Raw genomic sequence first — 22,965 nt, 5'->3', positions numbered from 1 at the left:
GTGTTTTCACTTCCAAATTTCTATCAGAACTTCTATGTAGTCCTTGTCTTTTTATCAAGAATGTTTAGAAGTTGTCTATTTCATTAAAAATCCTTTTCTCCCCTTGTAGGATTGTAGTTAGATTGCTGGGTAAGTTATTCATATTGTAAGCCTATGTCTTTTGCCTTCTGAAATACCATCTTCCTATATAGTAGCAGTTGCAAAATCATATATAGTAGTGCTGTGGCCCCTTGGCACTTAAATTCTTTATTTCTGGCTGCTGGTGGTATTTTTACTTTGGTTTAGAAACTTTGAATTTTGGCTATAATATTCCTGAGAGTTTTCATTTGTTTTTGTTTTTTCAGAAAGTGACCCATGGGTTCTTTCTATTTCCACCTTGCCATTTGATTTTAAGAGATCTGGGCAGTTTTCTTTTGTGATCTGTCAAAAGAGGATGCCTAGTTTTTTGTGGTCATGGTGATTTACGTAGGTGATTCTTAAATTATCTCTCCTCAAACTGTTTTCCAGGTCAGTTATTTTTGCTATGAGGTACCTTTTCCATTTTTCACTTTAAAAAAAATATCACTTGTCTCATGGGGTCATTAGGTTCTCTTTATTCCATTCTAATTTTTAGAGTTTTTTTTCTTCTTTAAGGTTTTATACGTCTTCTGCTAAGCTGTAAGTTCAGTTTATAATTCTTTCTTTTATAGCTTTCATTTGTTTTCCAGTTTTTTTCCTCTAGTGGTTACATTTCACTTATTTAAAAAAATAAGTCTTTTTAAAACTCTTGCTTCATCTCTTCCAGAAATTCTACTTGAATTTGTGCCCAAACTGTGTTTTCCTTTGAGATTTTACATGTAGATGTTTTAGACAGGGGTGAGTCAAACTCAAATAGAAACATGTCCACTTAGAAAACCACATATCAACATTATCTATATGTTCTACAGGATTTTAATTTATTTTGTTAAATATTTCCAGTTAGCTGGTTCTCTTGGCAGCTGAATTATACCACTGGATGAGTCAAGGTTCATAAAAATTCTGACAGGCTGCAGAATTGAACCAAGTCATCTAAGATTAAATTTAATGGAGACAAATGTCAAGTTTCATACTTGAATTCAAACAATCAACTTTACAAATGCAATATGGGAATATAACATAACAACAACTATTAAAAAAAACACTAAAAAATATAGGAATCCATGGAAACTTTTTTGAAATTACAAGTATTCTCTATCTAAAACCAACAGCAAGCATTATCTGTAATGGGGATAAATTTGAAGCCTTCCCAATAAGATCAGGATGAAGCAAGAATGTCCATTATCACCACTATTATTCAATATTGTATTGGAAATGCTAGATATAGCAGTAAGATAAGAAAAAGAAATTGGCAGAATGAAAATAGATAATGAGGAAACAAAACTGTCACTCTTTGCAGATGACATGATGGTATAAAGAACCCTAGAGAATGCATTAAAAAACTAGTTGAAAAATTAACAACTTTAGCAGAGTTGCAGGATATAAAATAAACCCATATAAACCATCAGCATTTCTATATGCTACTAACAAAACTCAGCAGGAAGAAATAGAAAGAGAAATTCCATTTAAAATAACTACAGACAGTATAAAATACTTGGGCGTCTACTAGCCAAGACAAACCCAGAGACTATATGAACACAATTAAAAATGCAGTATGGGGGAAGTCTGGCTAGACAGTTGTTTGGAAAAGGTCAAGGTGTTTTAATAGACTGTGGGCTCAATTATGAGTCCTCAGCAGGATAGGGCAGCCAGGAAAGCTAATGAGATTTTGTTCTGCTTTAAGAGAAGCATGGTATCCAAGACCTGGAAAGTGAAAGACCTGATATAACACCCGAAATACTTTGTTCGGTTCTGGGCACCACGTTTTAGGAAGCACATTGGTAAGCTGGTGAATGTTGAGAGAAAGGCAGTGAGAACAATTCCAAGCCACTAACCCTTGCTCTATGAGGATTGATTGAAAGATTTTAAGCCTAGAGAAAAGTTGATGGAGATATGACACCTCTCTTGAAGTATTTGAAGGGCTATCATAGGGACTGACTGAATGAATTCTATGTGCCATCTACTCTTCTAGGGGGCTGGTACAAATATGAAAGTGAGGTGGCCCCTGCCCTTAAGGAACTTGAACTGTCATCCTTATAGGGAGAGGGTGAGAGGACATGGAAAAATGAAAGGATAAGGCTGGGACAAAAATGGCCAGAGTGAAGACAAGGAAGCATGGTCCCAGGGAGCACCGGGCTGAGTGGCTCTGAGGCATGGTCTCTGGAGGTTCAGTTTGGGGCAAGGAGCCCAATAGGAACAGAGGGGCAGCAAAAGGGAAGAGGAATTTTGTATGAGTTGAATGTGGAATAGTGGGTGGACAATTGCAGAGGCTGATTTAGTCTTCGTGGCCCCTGAGGATTTTTCCAACTCTGAAATTCTGCCTAAATCCCTTATATTAGGGAATTAATCAAGATCAGTTGCACCAGAAGCTCCTCTCCCTTGTCTATCTTTGGTGTGCTCCCTCTCTTCCTTCTTCCATTTGCCCCATTACTGCTACAAATTCCACTATGCCCTTATTGCTCTAAGTCAGTATTATGAGTTGAGAGGAGAGGGAGACGAATGAGGACAGAAGCTATCAGGAAGACCTCTAGAAAGATGAATTGAAGTTGGACGGCGAGGCGGGAGAGCAGGGGGGATGTAAGGTAAATGCCACTTATCTCCCCATTAAAGTAGATAGGTGATGCAGTGGATAAAGTGCTGGGAGTCAGGAAAACCTGAGTTCAAATCTACCTTCAGACACTTACTATAGTCGTGTGACCCTGGGCAAGTCACTCAACCTCTACCTCAGTTTCCTCAACTGTAGAATGTTGTTATGAGGATCAAATGATATATTTGTAAAGTGTTTAACAGTGACTGGCACACAGTAGGTGCTTAATAAATACTTGTTCCTTTCCTTCTGTCCTTCCTTCATAAAGGTCTTTACCCCATCATTAAAAATTCTCTCTTTTGCTTTCTTGGGATCATAAAGTAAAAGAAAAAAAGACATGAAAAAAATTCTTATCCTTTACTTCATCCCCCAAATTACTGGAATCTTTGTCCCAAAATGTAGGAGGAACAACCAGTGATTTGAAGCTGCTGTTATCAAGATGGTTTACTTATTTGAAGGAACATGGACAGGGCACTACTTGTAAAAATACGCAGCTGTAATAAGAGAAAACATGTTCCCTGCACCCTAAGTTGGAACTTTGACAAAATTTTTACAAAGAAATATTATAGCGATTACTATCTTTAATATTATTAGTATGTTGGAAGTTGAATGGGATAACCTCTAAGCAACATTAAGATTTTGTAATTAGCCCTGCTTCCGGTAGTAATGAGCTGTATAACCATCGGCCATTGCCTGAAGATTAACGATGATGTCATTGAAAGAATAGAAGGAAGGCAGGCCATGTGCTTTTCATAGCTCTGTTTAAGGAATGAATTCTTAATCAAACAAAGGAAAGAGGAGACTACAAAAGATGAGACAGATAATTTTGTTTATATGTAATTGAAAAGCTTTTGCATAAAAAAATAATGCCCCAAGATAAGAAGGGAATTGGTCAAATGAAGGAAAAGCTGTCATATTTTTCTGGTAAATATCCAAGATATCTAAACCATTAGAAGATACATATATAGGGGGAAGGGGACAAGAGTTTGGTTTCCAAGATATCCAAAGAATCAGTAGATACATATGTGTGCACACACACAGAATCAAAAGCCATTCCCCAAAAGATAAGTTGTCGAAAGATATAAACAAATTTCTCAAAAAAAGAATTACACACTGTTAACAACCATATGGAAGGATGCTCCATATCACTAATAATAAGGGAAATTATATCAAAAAAACTTCAAGATTTTATCACATTCAGCAAATTTACGGCGTTGACAAATTATGGGAACAGCAAATATTGAAAGGGTTGTGGAAAGATAGGCAAGCCAATGCATTGTTGGGTAAGCTCTGAATTTGTACAGCCATCCTGGAACACACTTGAGTGTGACTAAAATGTCTATAATTCTCTGACTCAGAGATTCCACTTCTAGTCATATACCCCAAGGTAGCTAATAACTAAAAGAAAGGCTGCCCAAAATACATTAAAATATTCATAGCTGCACTTTTTGTATTAGCAAAAAACTGGAAACAAAATGGATGCAAATTGATTGGCTTAAACGTATTGTGATACATTAATGTACTGAAATATTATCGTACTATAAGAAATGATGAATATTATTAATACAAAGAAACATAAAAAGACTTGTGTGAACTGATGCATGGTGAAGTAAGAAGAACCAGGAAAATAATATGTACAATAACTACAAGAATTAAAACTGACAGAACCGTAACAAAACAATCCAAAGTGAATGCTGCAAAATTATAATGACCAAACCCTATTACTGTTTGTAAGCTTTACTTCACAGAAGAGATGTGAAAAGACACAACCTACTCTTTCTTTTCAGAGATGAGGAATCATAGATATAAAACATCATGTATGTCAGCCTTTCGGTCAGTTTTACAGAATTTTTTTCCCCTTTATTGTTAGGGATGACTCTGGGAGGGGATTACAGAAAGGTATGTTGGGAAATTTAGATAATATAAGAAAGGTATCAAAATTTTATCTTTTCAAAAATATGAACATTAAAATAGATGATCTCAAGGGTCCTTTCCATCTCTAAAATTTTCAATTCTTATAGACGCACTTAGGGTTAAATGGGTTTTTATGGACTTGTTAGGAGTGACTTACAGTTGTGAAATTTTTATAGGAAAAACCCCTCCTGAGTTCCACACATCTGACTCCACTCACCAAATTTGGGATACGACCAACCCCTTCATATGTTAGGGATGACTTGTTTTTGGAGAGTTCTGGATTTACTATCCAAGTTTGGCATCTCATGTTATAGATATGAGGTAGAAATTTGAGGTGCAAATGCTTCTTTTCTCATCTCATGGTTATGCTTTATTTTCAGTTGAAAGGGAAAATGTTCAGAAGAGAACCTTCACTCGGTGGATCAATCTACACCTGGAAAAGGTGAGCTTATGACTATACGAGGGAGGATTGTTTAGTGGGAAGGAGGAAGCAGGATAGAAGAAGACTCAGCGGGAAATGATTCTGAGGTTTTTTAAAAAGATCATTATGCACTTTCAAAAAGGCAAGCCTAACAAGCTTCTTAGTTTTCATGATTTGGCACAATTTTTTTTCTAAATTTCTCTGTTAGCTTAGCAATGAGGGGGGAAATATTAGAAATATGATAGATCAGTACAATATTAACACTGACCATTCATATTTATCTAGTACTTTACTGTTGCAAAGTTCTTTGCTATACATATCAGATCTGATTTGATGCTAAAAATAAGCCTATGGTTTTTTTTGTCTATATATTTAGGTTTTTTGCAATTTAAAAAAAAAAGAATTGAGTATTTTTTTTAACATTTTGTCTTTGTGAGCATCCCTTCCAGATCTAAAATTCCAAAAGTCTCACCATTGAGTTGCTCATTTGTCTCTCCATCATAGTTTTATAAAGTCTCCTGTTGTATAATCAAGGCTGGGAGTTGAAAGCCTAGAGGGTATGGATTTCTATGATTTTTTTTTAATCTGGAAGAGACAACCAATTATGCCCAAGAAAGGAAATGAACACTACTGGTGATCTCTGCACTATTAGTGCCCTTAGTCCTATTCACCTACTAACTCTTTAGAATTACCAAACTATCTGCAGACCTTAGGAGCATCAACAATGAGATCACATTTTGTCTTAAAGAGAACTACTTTCTTTGAATTTAGTTTGATTCTGCAGACTAACAGAACTGTGGAATGTTAGAGCTGGAAATAACCGTAAAATGTAGAAAGTAAGAGCTACAGGAACCTTGGGTTATCTCATCCAACGCTTTAATGTGGAATTTGAAATCCAAATACTCCAAATAGGAGTAAGCAGCAGAGCCCAGACTTTCCATTTCAAGTCTTCTCATTGGCCACATCGCAAAATAACAAACTTCTATAACCAAAATATGTTGTTGGTGTTTTTTAAACCCAAAGTCTATGAGATCATATTTCTTCAGTATGTTTTGGTTACATGTATAGCACAAACTCTTCAGCTACTCTCCCAGATCTCCGTTTGCACTGGCAGATTGGGTCCCCAGAGCAAGGTTGCTTCTTGTCCCCTCAGTATTTTGATGGTTAACCCCGAGGAGTTGGAGAATGTCTAATGCTAGGACTCACAAGCCCTTAGAGGTGTGCTTTTTAGGATTATCGATTAATATCAATTAGTCAGCTAAACTTAATTAGTTTTTAGCAGAGTATTGACTGAGGAGGTATGGTGAGAATAGTTGGTGTAAAACATTCCTCCTGGAAATTTGGGACACTCCTACCAATACATACAGAATTCCAGGGAAAATGGACATGAGGTTGAAGCATGCCTTTGGCCAAAGGCTGAAAAACTAATAGCTTCTGTATCTCCTTTTGCTGAATTCCTCAAGATGGCCTCCTTGAATGTGGTGGATCTTTTTCTGTTGAGATCCTTTCCATATCATTTCAGCACGATTCTGATATTGTCATCTTCTGTCCTGGGCAGGTTTTCTGTTAGACAAAGATGTCAGTGGAAAGACCAATAGCCGTCTCATCCCTTCAAGGCTCATAAAGACCTCCTCTGGCAGATGTGATGGGCTGGAGCTTGAGACCAGGGAAAGGGCCAGGGTTTTCTTCTCCCCAAAATGATTCATTCCACACTGCCAAGTGTTCAAATCCCTGGCTTTTAAACTGGCCTGCTGTGCTTTGTCCTTAGTTCTTGAAGAGGACCATGACATCAGGAAGATGATGCCCTGACTTGCAAGTGAACTGGATTTAAGTGAGGGAGGGCTGGGCAAAGTCACCAGCCTCACTTTCTCCTCCAGAGCCATCTGGGTCCAATAGCCAAATGCAGATAAGGACCACCATGACTCAGGATGCAGAGGGAGACCTTGGCATTTTTAAGCTAAGGTCTTTCCAAGTTCTCACTTTGACCGAAGCAATTCCCATTCAGTGATTAGGGTTGTTTAAGAAGTGAACTGAGGAATGTCCCCTTTAGTAAAAATTTTTTAAAACATCAAACTAGGAGGGAAGACCCTCATGGTTTCGGGCCAAAAGAGAAAAAATTACTATTTACATCCACTCTGAGCCAATCAGGGCCCAAACAATAACCATTAAGTGGTGCTTATGCAAGAACCTATTGTTGTCCAGCCAATGAGAGCCAGAGTGAATTGGGTTTAAGGAATGGTTTTTAAGGATGAAGTCTAGCTATTAAACCCCAAGATATCTAGGTAGGCTTCAGCCTTAAAATTTACCTGCCTTTGGACAGAGCACCCTCACATAAAGGCATGATACTCTATGTGGAGAGAAGAGAGGAGAGGGGGAGCTGAGCTGCCCAAGTGGAGCTGGCCATTTGGGTACCCAGCTGGGGGGAACTCAGTGGGGTAGCTCAGACTAAAACAGTTTGTGGTTTGTCCTTTGTTCTCAAAAAGGACCATGACATCAGGAAGATGATTGGATTCGAGTGAGGAAGGGCTGTGCGAAGTCACCACCCCTTTTTTCTCTCCTGGAGCCATCTGGGTCCAGTGGCCATATATAGATCAGGAAGACTAGAGATGGCCCACCTGGCCTGCTCTTTTATTCTACAAAACATGACCAATCTGAACCAAACTGAACACCTTTCCTTTACAATATCACTTAACTTAATTCAGTCTTTTCAAGGACTCCTAAATTAATCAAGGACTTTTCACAATAAGTCTAAAACTTTTGATTGGATGAATAGTAGGGTTTAGGCCCAGTTCATACTTAGTCCACACCCCTGATTTATTTCACTGGAGAGACTTGTTCTCACTTCAGGTGACGAACTACCTTAATACACACACACACACACACACACACACACACACACACACACTGCTGCACTCAACAGAAACCATTTTTTGCCTTTATACATGATCAATTAGCATGCATTGATTTGACCCTCCTAAAGGTGGAGTTTCCATGCCTGTAAACTAGAAGCAGTCTGAGAACATCTGCATTTACTCCATATACCCCACAAGAAAGAGTAAATCTGAGCACACAGCATGACCCTGTTAAACATGCAATAAGAAAAAATGTTCTGAAAGGTCTTCCATGTAATTAGAGAACACTGAAAAAATATTCTTAAAGGGTAGACCCTGTGCTGGTGATCCTGATTCACAAAGCTTACTTTGGCCTGTGACATTTACTGGGAAAAGTCCCTTAATCCTGTGCCTCATTTTCTCTCATCTATAAAATGAGCTGAACCATACCACCTACCTCTCTCATGGAAGCTGTAAGCTCTTTTAATAAGAATTGAAAGAGCCATGGTTTAAGTCTGAAGAACATGGGGGTGGGGAGGAGACAGAAGTACACTTCATTTAAGACATGAGATCTCACAATAAAGCTAGTAGTTTAACAGGGGTTCAACACAAGTGACGACAATGCATAATAATATGTGAAAAGTACATTGCAGAGGTCCAAAGTGTTGCATAATATTGGGGGTGAAAGGAAGGAAAAGAGAACTAATTCCTAGTTGAGGGATGAAGGAACGATTCTTGAAGGAATCTTTTGAATTGGACTTTAATGGATGGGAAAGAATGAATAGGAAGGATAAAAGATGGATATGTCATAGATATAGAGAATATTGTCAGGCGGTTCATGGAATCAAGAAAGTACAGATCAAGAAAAATGCAGTGTTGTATAATAAGTCCCCTGGTTTTAGGGACAAAAGGCTTGGTTAAAATCTGAGCTCTCTCACTTATTGCTGTGTTACCTTGGGTAAGTCCCTTTACCTCCTTGAGCATCCATCATGTAAAATGGAGAAAACAGTACTTGTTCTTCCTCTCTCAGAAGATTGTTGAAAAAGCCAGATGAAAATATTTTGAAATTACAAAGCGATATATAACTATAAGTTATTCCCCAAAAATGGAAACAGGTATCACAAAACGGAGATTGCTAAACAAATTGTGATATGAGAATGTAATGGAATATTCTTGCTCCTTAAGGAGTAATGAATATGAAAAATACATCAAAATGTGGGAAGATTTACATTAAGTGATACAGAGTGAAAAAGTGCAATGTGTGTACAATTATTTTGTTCAGTCGTTTTAGTCATGTCTGACTCTTCATCACCCCATTTGGGGTTTTCTTGGCAAAGATACTGCAGCGGGTTGCTGTTTCCTTCTCCAGCTCATTTTACAGATGAGGAAACTGAGATAAACAAGGTTGAGTGACTTGCCCAGGGTCACACAGCTAGTAGGTGTCTGAGGCCAGATTGACCTCAGGAATAAGATGAGTCTTCCAGACTCCAGATCTGGCACTCTAGCCACCGTACCACCTAGCTGCCCCAGTACAATTATTACACTTATGTAAATGAATGCAGCATTAAATAGCAACTAAACTCATGGTAAATACAATGGGCATCACTGATACTGCCTTCTTAAAAATTAATATGAATAGTGTTTAACAACTGGTAATAGAAAAAATCAATTTCTGAACAATTGTTTACAACCATTTTAAAAGGTTTTTCTGAATTATTTTCAGGTTGCATTTTTTTCCTTTCATTGTGTTACTTGGTCCCATTTCTTTTTTATGTTTTCCTTATTATTTTGCTCAGACTGTCTTTTTTTTTTGTTGATATATTTGAAAACTTGTTTGTATCAGTGGAAATGCAAACAAAAGTTTTAAGCTTTAAATGCTGCCTCTAACAACATCCGTATTGCATATGAAGACATTTTAAAAAAGGAGTGTTTAGTGGAAAGATTGAGTCCTGCTCTGCCTCTTATCTAGCTACACATGAGTCTGAATAGGTCTTTAACCACTCTGAATGTCCATTTCCTCATCTGCAAAATGGTGCTGATAATACCTGCTTGGAGAATTGCAAAATCTGCATCAGAAATGGCCTCAGAGGCCAACTAGTGCAACTCACGTCTGACCAATAATCCCTTCTACAGCCTTCCCAGAATATGGTCATGCTGTCTTAACTCAAAGACTTATAATGGAAGCCTAACATACTACATCTAAAGGCAACCCATTCCCCTTTGGGATAGATATTGTTAGCAAGTTAGGTTTCTTTTTTCCTCAGAGCATGTTTTAGCCTTCTCTATCTTGTGTTTCCATCCATTGTTTTAAGTTTTACCTTCTGGGGCCACAGAAAACAAATGTAATCCCTTTTCTGAGTGTTAGCCTTTGAAGGAAGGTTTCTTTTTTGCTTATGAATCTTCTGTTCTTTGGTCCAAATATGCCCAGTTCCTTCAGTCTTCCTTGTATAGTGTGCCTTTTGAGGCTCCAGTTGGAGAAGGCTCCGATTTATCAGTGCCCTTCCTGAAATATATTGTGTCCAGAACCTGGCTGAGTAGCACTCACTGAACAGAGTGCACCTCAGTATCACCAGCCTCCTTCCAGCCTCTGTGCCTCTCTGACGGAGCTTCATGTCTCACTAGTTTTGTTTTGGTTTTTTATGGTTGTGTAGCACTGTTAATTTATATTCAGTTTATAGCCTGTTAAAACTCCTAAGTCTTTTGCAGATGAACTGCCTTCTAGTCACATTTCTCCCATATTAAAAATGTGAAATTGATTTTTTGGAACCCAAGTGAAGGACCTTACATTCATCCTAATTAAAAGCCACATTATTCGATGTGGCCAGATGGTCTTGCCTCTTGAGGTCATTTATGGATCCTGATTCTGCTCCCCATTGTGTTAGCCACTGCCTCTCAGCTTTGCATCTTGATCAGATTTGGTATGCTCTCTATGCTATGTAGCACAAAGCCAAGGACAGAGTTCTGCTTTGCTCCACGTGGGAATTGTCTTTCTGCTATAAGCCACCTGACTTCCACCTTCCCTCCAGGTGCACTGGCTCTTCCCAATGTAGTAAATCTAGCTCCAGCTTTCTCCCCGGCGACCTGTCCATCATTGCCCCACTTATGCTCTTCAGGCTTCTTGCTCTGCATCTCTCTTTAAACACTAAGGCCTCTACCTTTAGATATAGACCAATCCCTCCTTCTAAAGAGAAGACTGACCCGCAGGTGTTCTCTTCTATTGTCATAGCATCTGGTGTTTCCGAGTGACTCAACAGATTGGGTGATTTACAGAGTAACAACAAGGCGACCTCCCCAGTCCAGACCTTGCTATGAATTACTTTACAATCCTCTAATTATTTAAACTCTCTTGGTGCCATTATATTGTCCTTATTTTTATTTTCTGGGTCTGTCCCTCAAATCAGGAGACCCCACCATGAGTTTCAATGCAAAAACATTACCACACATCTTCAAGCTAACTTATATCCCATCTGGTTAATAGTGACCAGCAAAGGTCTGTAATGATTGGTAGTATTTGACCAATTTCCAAAGAAAATTGTATTAACTGATCGAAGTAATGATCCAAAACAGTTGCATGATAATTATAAGCATTATAAGAAGTATCAGCAATGCAAGTATGCAAATTATCGGAAACAAACCGCAGTAACACACGTCTGCTTACAGTAAGGTTCCATTTGTCACTATCAAATCATATACCATCATATATAGATAGATAACATAAGGGCACACAACATTAGTGAAAGTAGCTACACAGAGAAAAAGAAAACAGAACAACTTCAAAATAAACAAGATTGGATATACAACAGTAGTACAGGAAATTCAGTAGAACAGAAATCATAAGTTAAAGGAAAAAAATATCCCGCAGATAGAGCTCTCACTCCTAGCCTTTCTGGGTCTATCTGGGTATAGGCTTTTGAGATGGGAGGTGAAGTCACCAAGGAAAAAAGTACTCATTCTGTCCCACCCCCATCTTTGGAATGTGGGCTTTGCCAGCCAGGATCAGCCACACCTTTATCCTCCTACCTTCTAGTCCCTGCCCTTGACTCCCCCTGGGCAGAAAGCCTTTTGTGCTCCTCCTTTGCGAAGGAAGAAGTCAACAATACCACGTGTCCAGACAGACCAGCCTTGTTACAAACAATAAAAATATCACTTTGATTCATTTTTTTAACCCAGGGAAAAGCAAAGAAAATCCTAAATCCAATTATGAAATTTTAAAAAATCTTTAATAAACATCAAAATAATAGTATTTTCTCTCTTCTTTCTCTCACTCAGTCTCTCTCTCACACTCTCTCACTCACTCTCTCTCTCAGGCTGAGACATGAGAAAGCCTGAAAATCTTGGGGATCAAGTTCTTTCTGTTTCTCTGTATAGCAGTACCAAACACTCCTCCATATTCATAAACAAGGCAAACAGATCAGCAGTTAGATTGATCAGACTTATTTAGCTGGCAAAAGAAATTCAAATTACTTAAACAGAAATTCAAAGAGTACCTTTACAGTGAGGAGGTTCAGGGTCGAGGGGTGCTCGAGACCCCAAAATAGCGATGCACCAAGTCTTGCTGAATGAATTCGACTCAACCATCTCAGCCAAAACAAAACAAAGTTTATTAAAGATTCGCTATATTGGGTAGAGTCTTATGGAACCTAAGCATTTGTGATGCTTAATTAATAATTGATTGATTGATTAATTAATTAAACTAAATCTGACGGGGGGGGGGGGGGGGCGGATTAATCTGAGCTGAGCTAGATTGAATCTAAGTGCCTTCATGGAGACAAGATGAAACTTACATACAGAAAGATTGTGGGAGGGATTGAGGAGTAGTCAAGTGGTCTGGGGTGACCAGAGGAGGGGTTTAGGGAGGGGCTTGAGGAAGAGTCTAAGGAGGTCTTCATCGGACTGGGATGACTAGAGGTCAAGACTCCAAGAGTGAGATTAAGGGTGGGAAATAGCTGAAGTCCATCTGGATATGAAAGACAATAGAAGGCTGGGGTAACAGACTTGGGAAACAGCCAGAAGGCAGTCTGGAGGTAACCAGACAATGGAAGGCTAGGCTAAGCTATTTGGGCATGAGAAGCCTGATCTAGTAGGAAGATTCATGGTAGGGTTCAAGGGGGTTTCCACAGTCTAAACCCCATTAACAGGATGTAAGCTTTTAGATGATCTGGCCCACTGGGTCAGTGAGGAGGGAGGAAGTAAGGTGAGACCATACTCCACAATCTAGAACTTTCCTTCTAAATGGAATGTTAGCTACCTACCCTGGAATTCTGTTTACTGAATGCAAAGGCAGCTGCAGCACCTTGGGCTCTGGCTGCTATCTCTCAAAGCTTGTCTGCCCAGTTTCTAGTCACCTACTTCAGCTGCCACTTCATTAGCGTGCTCATTTGAAACCCATGTCCCTGCCTCCCATGCTGTCCTAGTATTCAGTTCAAAACCCCCTGTCACAGCAGGAGTCCATTCCGCTACTATACAAGCAGTCTCTTTTAGGACAAGGGGGGAAAATCCCTGTTGTCTGTCCAGGACTGTATCTTTCAAATGGTCATGCAACTGAAGAGGTTTAAGGAAAATGATGATGATAGGGAACCATAGGTTTCTAGGGGTGCTCGAGACCCCAAAATAACGACACGACGGGTCCTGCTGAAAGAATTCGACTCAAGCCTTCTCAGCCAAGGGAAGAGACAAAGTTTATTAAGGATTCACCATAATGGGTTGTCTTGAGAAATCCCACCCGTTGTGACGCCTGTCTTCACAAGCGTCCCTTCAGGAGGCAAGATGGAGATTATATACACAAAGATTGTAGGAGGGATTGAGGGGTGGTCTGGGGTGACTAGAGGACAGCTTTAGGGAGGGTCTTGAGGAGGAGTCTAAGGAGGACCAGATGAGGTCAGAGTCCAGGAACCAAGAGAATGGGATTAAGGGTGAGAAGTAGCTGAAGGCATGGATATTGATAATATCAGGTTTGGGAAGTAACTGAAGGCATGCATATTGATAGTAAAAATAGAGGGCAAGGTTTAGGTAGAGATTTGGGCCTAATGATAATGTAAGGCTATAGTCTCAGGGGAAGGCCAGATCTACTTGGAAGATTCAAGGAGAATTCAAGGAGGCTCCCAGAGACTGTATTCCAGATTCAAGGGGACTCCCAGAGACTGTGCCCTCATCACAACCAGTGTCCAAACACTTGGCCTTGCCCACTGCATTCTTCTCATCTTTTAGTCTTATATCACACCGTTATATCATTGGATTATATTGGACATTCCCTCCATCACTGCAGAAGCATTCTAATCAGTAGGTAACTGATTGATTTTAGTTGCCTGAGGGTCAGAGAGGTTAAGGTAAATATTAAAGGTCATATAGGTGAGCAGTATTTAGTATAATGCCTGGTACATAGTAGGTACTTAATAAATGTAATTGTTTGACCCTGATATAATGCAGTATAGATAGTGTCAGAGGGTGGGACTTGAACACAGTTCTGTCAGATTCCAAGTTCAGCTCTCCATCACCTGTATCACACTGCCTCTTACTGTTAGAAATACGCTTGAAATTCAGGTATCAAGGGCAATTTATCATTATTGAGGAATTCAAAGGGACTGGTAAAGGTTCCCGGCCAGGAGCGGACTCCACTCTTCTTTAGGAAGGGGGAGTGGGGTGTACAGGAGTGAGACCAACTTTATTCTGTTAGACTGACATAGACTGATGCACCATCAGCTCAGTACCTCCCTTCAGAGAACAGATTGGTCCACTCCCTTCTGGGTTACAATCTTCTCTATACGCCCCCAACATGCAACTCCTTGGTATGTTCTCCCCTCCTCCAACATACATCCCATGTTTAAAAATGGTGGTAAACTCCTCCCTGTGGGTGTGTAAGGTAATATTCAATTAGCCATTTAAGCATGCATGGTAGCCATTTGACCCAATTTTCTCTTCAACCCTGACCCATACCTGGCCAGTTTAGACCAGCTTTCCTAACATCCTGAAACTCAGGCTTCTTCAAAACCACAAACTCTATTCCCATTGGCTGGGGACCCTCACCCTGGTTAATTTTTACTCCTTTTTTGTTCAAGCTGATACTTCATTAATTATTCTATGGAATTCAATTAACTCTTCCGTGGAAACCTAACTTTCCCTAACTTTTACCCATCTCTCACATTACCAGTCTACTAACCTGATTTAGAGGGGAGGAGAAGGGTAGAAGTAGTCTTGAATGATCCATTTTTGATGCAGGCAGGCTGGCTGGTTCACCATTTCCCGAGATGCACATTAACCATATCTTTAATAATACACTCCAATGTTCCCATTTGTTGACATGTTAAGTTGATGATAAAAAAATTTTAATTAAAAAAATACATCCTAGAATTTTTCAAGAAATCAGTCAAATTTTGCTCTTTATAATTTTTAGACTTCACTCTCTACCTGCTCTTGAAAATTGGAACATTTGCCATTCTTGAGTCTTATAATACTTCTCCTAGTCAGCATCATCTTTCAAGTATTCTCAGTTTTGTTGTGAGCAATCAATGATAAAATTTACAAAAGTACCTTATAAACCATTAAGATGTTGTACAGATGAGTGGTACCTAAATGTAAGCTGCTGTCATCAAAAGGGGTTCATAAAAGATAGAAATGGATAGGGAAGCATGGAAAAATGTACCTTCAGATCTATGGATAAGAAGAGAATTTATGACTAAACAAGAGATAGAGGAGATTATAGGAAATAAAATAGATAATTTTGATTACATGAAATTAAAAAGTTTCTGTATAAACAAAACTAATGCAGCCAGAATCAGAAGGAAAACAAGAAACGGGGGCGGGGGGGGCGGTGTGTGTGTAGAATTTTTACAGCAAGTTTCTCTGATGAAAGCCTCATTTCTCAAAATATAGGGAACTGAGACAAAGTTATAAAAATAAAAGCCATTCCCCAACTGATAAATGGTCAAAGGATATGAATAGGCAGTTTTCAGAAGAAGAAATCAAAACTATCTATACTCACATAAAAATGCTCTAAATCACTACTGATTAGAGAAATGAAAATTGAAACAACTCTAAGAAACTACCTCATAGCTATTGAATTGACTAATATGATAGAAAAGAAAAATGTTAAATGTTGGAGGGGATGTGGGAAAATTAGGATACTAATGCACTGTTGGTGGAGTTGTGAATTGAGTCGACTGTTCTAGAGAGAAATTTGGAACTATGCTCAGAGAGCAATCAAATTTTGCATACCCTTTGCTCTAGCAATGCTACTACTAGGACTGTATCCCAAAGACATCAAAAAAGAGGGGAAAGGGCCTATTTGTACAAAAATATTCATAGCCATTCTTTTAGTGGTAGCAAAGAATTGCAAATTGAGGAGATGCCTATCAATGGAGGAATGACTGAACAGGTGATAAATAAATGGAATGGAATATTATTGTGCTGTAAGAAATGATGAGCAGGATGAGTTCAGAAAAACCTGGAAAGACTTGCATGAACTGATACAAAGTGAAGTGAGCAGAACCAGGAGAGCAGTGCACACAGTAACCAGAAATATCGTACGATGATCAACTGTGAATGGCCTAGCTATTCTCAGCAGTTCACTGACCCAAGACAGTTCCAAAGGACTCATGATGAAAAATGCTACCCACTTCCAGAAAGAGAACTGATGAGTTCTGAATGCAGCTAGAAGCATACTTTTCTTTAATACCTTTATTGTTTTGTGTTTGCTTTTGCAACATGACTAATATGGAAATATGTTTGGCATTACCTCCCATGTATAAATTAAATCAAAATTCTTGCCTTCTCAAGGAGGGGGGAGGGATGAGATGGTGGGAGAAAATTTGGATCTCAACTTTTTAAAATGGTTGTTAAATTTTTTATATGTAATTGGGAAATAATTAACAAAACAAAAATAATTAAACATTTAAAAATAAGTTAAAGATAAAAAAGTATGACTTACAAATCTCATGTCTGTTATATGTGAATATCAATTCATTATTAGCAGTCCCCCTAACATAAAGTGGGAGGGGGTAGGAATTTGGAAAGGAGTGGGAAAGAAAACAGCCTTTCACAGCTAAAATCTTGAAACACTTAATTCAGGATCTGATAAAAGTCAGAGTGGTTGGAAAATCCTGCTTGGCGGGAGTTTTGCCAAGAGCATTCTAATCCCCACCTTGTTCCCCTTACCCTTTACATTTTGGGAATCAAGTCTCCTCCTCCCCATCCCACCTCTTTTCAGAGTCAACTTGTAGGGTAACATAAATGGTGCCAAAAATTCATCCTGATAAACTTAAATCAACAGTTGTATTTTCAAGCTCAACAAGGCTTAGGGGAGAGGAATCATGTAACTTTTTGCTGGGTTACGTACAACTCACATGTTGTTTGGAGTCCATCAGTATCTGGATTCTGAAGAAATCCTTCATTTACAAAAGGAATTAGACCATGAAAAAGATAGGAGATGTTTGTTCTGCTATGCCATTCACATGAAACCTAAGATGCATTACAGGCCCAAGAAATGTTATATCTGTATTAGCTATGATTTTTTCCTGCCACTACATAGAATGTATTTTGATCAAGATCATGGCAATGCCACTCTGGTGGTAGTTATGGACCCTGTCCATTGAACTTGTTCGTCTTATTCAATTCAAAGGAGGTCTGGACTGGGGTCACACTGAAAACAGTTCCTACGTATGTATACTTTCAGGGTTTCCAAAACACTTTCCTCACAAGGCCATGAGTACAAATATTATTACATCCATTTCACATATCAGGAAACTAAGCCTCGCAGAAATAAAGTGGCTTTACCCAAGGTCACATACCAGCAAGTATCAGAGCCAAGATACCGACCCAGAGCTCTTGATTCCAAGTCCAACACTCAAAGATACCAAAGATACCAATACTCAAAGATGCTCCTTCTGGTAACCTGAAAATTACCTTACTATTTATTTGTCAGGAAGTATTTGAGGCAACTGTGAGATATTCTGCCTTGTACTCGACTTTGCATCTGCCTGGCTTCAGCTCCACAAAAAACAAGAATAAGTTCATACCTCTTAAACTTCCCACCAGGCTGCTGATTCAAGCCCTGATTGACGCCACCTCACTCAGCCTCCTCTCCCCTCTAATTGGAGAACTAGAGGGTATAGAACCAATCTCCTCCCCAATGCATTCCTTTATAGAGGACAGATACTGGACTCTTAAATTTGTTGTTTGCCTGGTTTCAACTTCATGGAACAAAATATTTCTGCTAGGTATCCTTGGTGTTCCCGCCCCTTCCTGCCTCCTTTTGTATGTTGTTTCCCCCCATTAGACTGTAAGCTCCTTGAGGACAGGGACTGTCTTTTTATTTATTGTATATCCAGTGCCTGGAGTGTAGTAGGTGTTTAATAAATGTGGACTAAAAATAATAGGTCTGTGACATTATAGAGGGGATTTGTGCTCAGATGTAGGGCCCTCCAAAGTTCCTTCCAAATGGGAGATTCCTTGACTCTATAAGTATCTTGGCCTTCTGACCCCATCTATCTTGGCATGGGATCAGAGAATGAAATTTTTCAAAGAAAGAATTTTGCTTTTCTGTTCAGAATACTCAGTTATTTCTGTCAAACTGGAATTGCTTTCTTTTCATTGGGGCATGAAATTAGGAAATATTCTGAATGGCTGGAGAGCATATAGCTGAGTGCCAATCAGAATGGTCGATACTATTCTTCTTCAAACAGCAGTAAAGTGAGCCAATCACAGAAGTCAGGAAGGGGCTCTTGAGCAGATGAGTCATATCCTCTCTGGTGGGGGATAATTCCTCAGTTTAGACTAGTTCCTGAGAACTAAAAATATTGGTTCATATGCCTTTAGACACATATATTTTCCCTGGCTGAATTGATTCTCGTTAAGAGGAGTCTCTAACCTACTGGAGTGGTGGTCATAGTTATCTGCTCACCAGAAATAGCTGGAATAAAATCAAAGGAATTTTTAAAGTCTGCTTAGTTTTGAAGCAGTGAGGTTTTTCCTGCTTGACACATCCATGATTTGGGGATGATGAAAAGAATGTGTTCCTGTATCTCCAAAGGACCATCTAGCAGGCCATTCATTTTCCAATGATGATCCCCACCCATCCCTCACCTCCCACACATGCATGAACATACAGTATTCCATGTATATTGTGGTCTCCTCTACCCCATCACCAGGCTATCACAACATATCAAAGTCGTCCTCATGAAGCAAAAAAGTATTCCATTAGACTAGTTTTAAAGGATTAAGAGTAACAACAATGAGAGGTTAAATTACCATGGTACAAAGAATGTTTTCTTATCCATTATTTTATTTGAGTCTCATAACTATCCCATTAAGGAAACAGGGCAGGAATTACCTCATTATAAAGATGAGAAACTGAGGCATAGGGAGGTGAAATAACATGCCTAAAGTGATCTAGATGCTAAATATTAGAAACAGGAATTAAGCCCAGACTCCACAGCAAATTCTTTCTCCTGCATTTTTCCACCTCTGTCTCTTATTCCAGCCTGTATTCATTCATACTTACCATCTAACAAATAATTAACCATTTTATACTATTGGGCAAAGTCATAGAATCTCCCCAGGTCTCAGTTTTCTTATCTATAAAATGAAGAAATTAAATTAAAGTATGTTTAAGGTCCCTCTGGCATTCTAGTTGTAGGATTTTCTTGAAGAAGAGAGGAAGGGTTATAATATTAAAGAAGATGGTCTTTCTTCTTTTTAAAAGAAAAGCGGATGTAATAGTTGAGCATGTAAAATGAATGTGTGACCCTTGGGCACTGAAGGTTTCCCTCTATCCTCTTTCTTCACAGTGTAAACCTCCTCTGGAAGTGAAAGATTTATTTGTTGATATACAAGATGGGAAGATCCTGATGGCATTGTTAGAAGTTCTGTCAGGACAAAGTCTGGTATGTGTATCATGTAGGTGGGGGGAGGGGCTGAAATCACACACAAAGCTAGGTGTGTACCCTTGGACAAGATACTTACCTTTTCTGGTCCTAAGATTCCCTATCCATGAAATGATATAATTAAAATACTACTGAACTCATAAAATTGTCAGAAGAAAGCACCTTGTAAACTAATGTGTGCCATATAAATGCAACATCATCATTATTAAACTGTATGGCTGGTTTTTGCATCCCTGGTATGCATAAATACATATACAAATAAACTTGGATATAGGTCCTATAATCCCAATGTATTCTTTTCATTTATGATTAGATGTGATTTATAGTAATAGCACATTTATTTATATTATTTATCCAAGATGAGTTATGAAAGCGTAAAACGTCACCAAGACTTTTGGCACACACCCTGAATAATACCTTATAGAATCATTTTCACCTGGCAGCTTTGTGAAATAGTTAAAATATTTTTATTCCCATTTTAAAGTTTGAATAACTTGAGAGATAAAATAACTTTCCCCAAGGAAAAATACAAGTAGTGTCAACTTATAACTCAGACCCAGGTCTGTGTCACTAAGCCTAGTGTGCTTTCCACTACAACATGTGACTTCTTTAATAAATGTTTAATATGCTCCAAGTAAGGAGTCTTTTTTTAAAAAAAGAAGACTATTTTATACAAAATATATACCTACTATTTTGTGTTTCTGTTATCATTAAATTTGAGGACTCACTAATACCTACTTTGAAGAACAAATGTTGATATTAACTAAAATAGGGGTTAAGACTCAAAATAACAAAATAAGATCCTATCTAGATTTCAGCTGTAAAATATTAACATTAACCCACTGACAGATGTGTGTGGTTTCAACTGGCAGTATATAAAATTACTGATTTCTCAATAACTACCTTTAAGACTTAGAGTAAATCATATATGTTTCCTCCCCAGTTATAAAACGAGAGGGGATTTGGCTAGATCAGCCCCTTTGCTTCTAGAATATTCAATCACATGCCCCACACATATGTTGTTAATCAATCTAAAAGCTATTCTAAGCTGGAGGGCTGTACGAATACAGGCTGCCTATTGGCCATGGCTCAAGGACCTTTTATCTAGAACAATCAAGTACCTTGCCTGGTGTCACAAAGCTTTTCTGTTTTTGGAGTCAGGATTTGAATTCAGGTCTTTTGACTCAAAGACTTCCCATTTTTAACACTGGGCTTGATTGAATGACACAAGGTGTTTATTATGAAGATTTTACATTGGACAAGATATTTGTACCATTTTTACCCTCACTGAAACTATGTGCATACAGTTCTGTCTACACTTTTACTACTCTGATAGACTCCGCTACAATCAGTGCAATCTGTTCAAAATCTGATTAAGCCTACAACCGACAACTTAGACTTTGAGTCAGTAGCCCACACTTAGTTCTAATATAGATGCTCTGGTTGAACTTTGTCCCTGTCCGACCATTATTCTTACATTAGTAAAATGAAAATCTTCCCTTCCCCCATTCTAAAAATGAATGAGATTAGACTTTGTAAGGGCTCCAGATCCTGCCATCTTGAGTCATTCTTTCTTTAGAGGAGAGGGATGTTTAATGCTGGAATTAGTCAGTCAGCAGTCATTTATTAAGCAAGTGCCATGTGCCAGGCACTGTTCTAGGTGCCAGGGATACAAAGACAGGATCTAAACAGTTCCCACCCTCAAAGACTTTGCATTCTAATGGGGAAGAAAACATATCCTTTTATAGGTACATACAAAGCAAGTTAACCATGGAGGAGGAAGGCACTAGCAGCTGGGGGTGGAGAGTCGGGAGGCAATCAGGGAAGGCCTCATGCAGGGTGTGGTATTCGTACTGAAATTTGAAGGGAACCTGGTATCCCAAGGGATAGACGTGCTGGAGATTGTTCTATGCGTGGGGCACAGTCACTGCGTAGGAACTAGAGACGAGAGATATGGAGTGTGGTATGTGAAAGACAGCAAGAAGGCCGGTAGAGTTGAACTAAAAAGTCCATGGAGGGCGGTATGTTTGATAAGGCTAGAAGGGAGGATGAGGCCAGGTTATAAAGAACTTTAAATACCATACTGCAGAGTTTGATTCCAGAGATTATAAAGAGCCCCCATTGGTGTGATCAAAACTGGACTTTAGAAAAATCTTTTTGAGAGCTGTTTGGAGAATGGATTAGAATGGGTAGAGGATAGAGACTGACCAAATTAAGAGGCGCAATAATCTTGACAAGAGGGGGTAAGAGTCCAGATGAGGGCGATGGTTGTGCGGGTGGGGACAAGGGGACAGATGCAAGAGATCTTTTGTAAATAGAAATCAATAGATTTGACATCCGATTGGACACGTAGGGTAAGGAAGACTAAGTTTGTGAAGCAGATGGAGGGTGGTGTACTTGACAAACAAAAAGGTGTTGGAAAGAAGAGTGGATTTAAAGAAAAATATAGTAAGTTCTGCTTTGGAAGTGTTTGGCCTGAGACGCCTAAGGGACATCAGTTTGAAAGAGCTCAGGAGAGCTACTGGGGCAGGACATATGTATCTGGGAGTCATTTACAAAGAGATGATATTTGAGGCCGTGGAAGCTGATGAGGCAGCCAAGGGAGAGAATCAGAGAACTAAACCTTGAGGTCCATCCACAGTTAGCAGGTATTACACAACTAGTCATCTGGCAAAGAAGGATGAGAAGCAGCAGTCAGGCATGAAGGAAGGGAACCAAGGAGAGCAGTGGCAGAAAAATCCAGGGAAGAGAGAAGATTCAGGAGGGAGAGCGTGGTCTACAATGTCAGACGCTGCAGAGAAGTCAGAGGATGGGGAGTGAGAAGCCTTTCAATGTGTCATTTAAGAGGTCACTGGTGTCGTCGTAGACAGTGGATCAGAAGTCAGATTGCTGAGGGTTTAGGAGAGGCTAGAGAGGCACTAAGTACAATAAATATGGACAGTTTTTTCACAGCATTTGGCCCAAAATGACAAGAGAGATGTAACAAGATAATAGAGATGGTAAGAGCTATAGAAGTTTTTGGTTTTGTTTTTTCAGAATCAAAGGCACGTTGGCATCTTTAGGCAAAAGAGAAAGAATAAGTAAATAAGGAGAGACTGAAGATTAGACGTCAGGGATAAGAGTGGCCCTGATCTGCTGGCTAAGATGGGAGGGTGTGGGCTCAAAGGTACCTGTACAGATGTTGATTGGCCTTGGCGAGGAGAAGAACCCTTTTCTCATCAG

The 22,965-nt window shown here is 39.0% G+C and overlaps 1 protein-coding gene across 1 annotated transcript in view; it reads left to right on the top strand.

Moving 5' to 3' along the window:
* Positions 1–22,965, top strand: part of CLMN (calmin) — a 162,638-nt gene that overhangs the window by 90,157 nt on the left and 49,516 nt on the right. Inside the window, exons 2-3 of the mRNA XM_036748257.1 lie at positions 4,996–5,057; positions 19,648–19,743. Of these exons, the coding sequence (XP_036604152.1) occupies positions 4,996–5,057; positions 19,648–19,743 (158 nt within the window). The remainder of the gene's footprint in view (positions 1–4,995; positions 5,058–19,647; positions 19,744–22,965) is intronic.

The sequence above is a fragment of the Trichosurus vulpecula genome, chromosome 3 (genome assembly GCF_011100635.1).
Source record: "Trichosurus vulpecula isolate mTriVul1 chromosome 3, mTriVul1.pri, whole genome shotgun sequence".
NCBI classification, from domain to species: Eukaryota; Metazoa; Chordata; class Mammalia; order Diprotodontia; family Phalangeridae; genus Trichosurus; species Trichosurus vulpecula.
The sequence above is the reverse complement of the archived record's forward strand: the minus strand, read 5'-3'. Positions and strand labels throughout refer to the sequence as shown.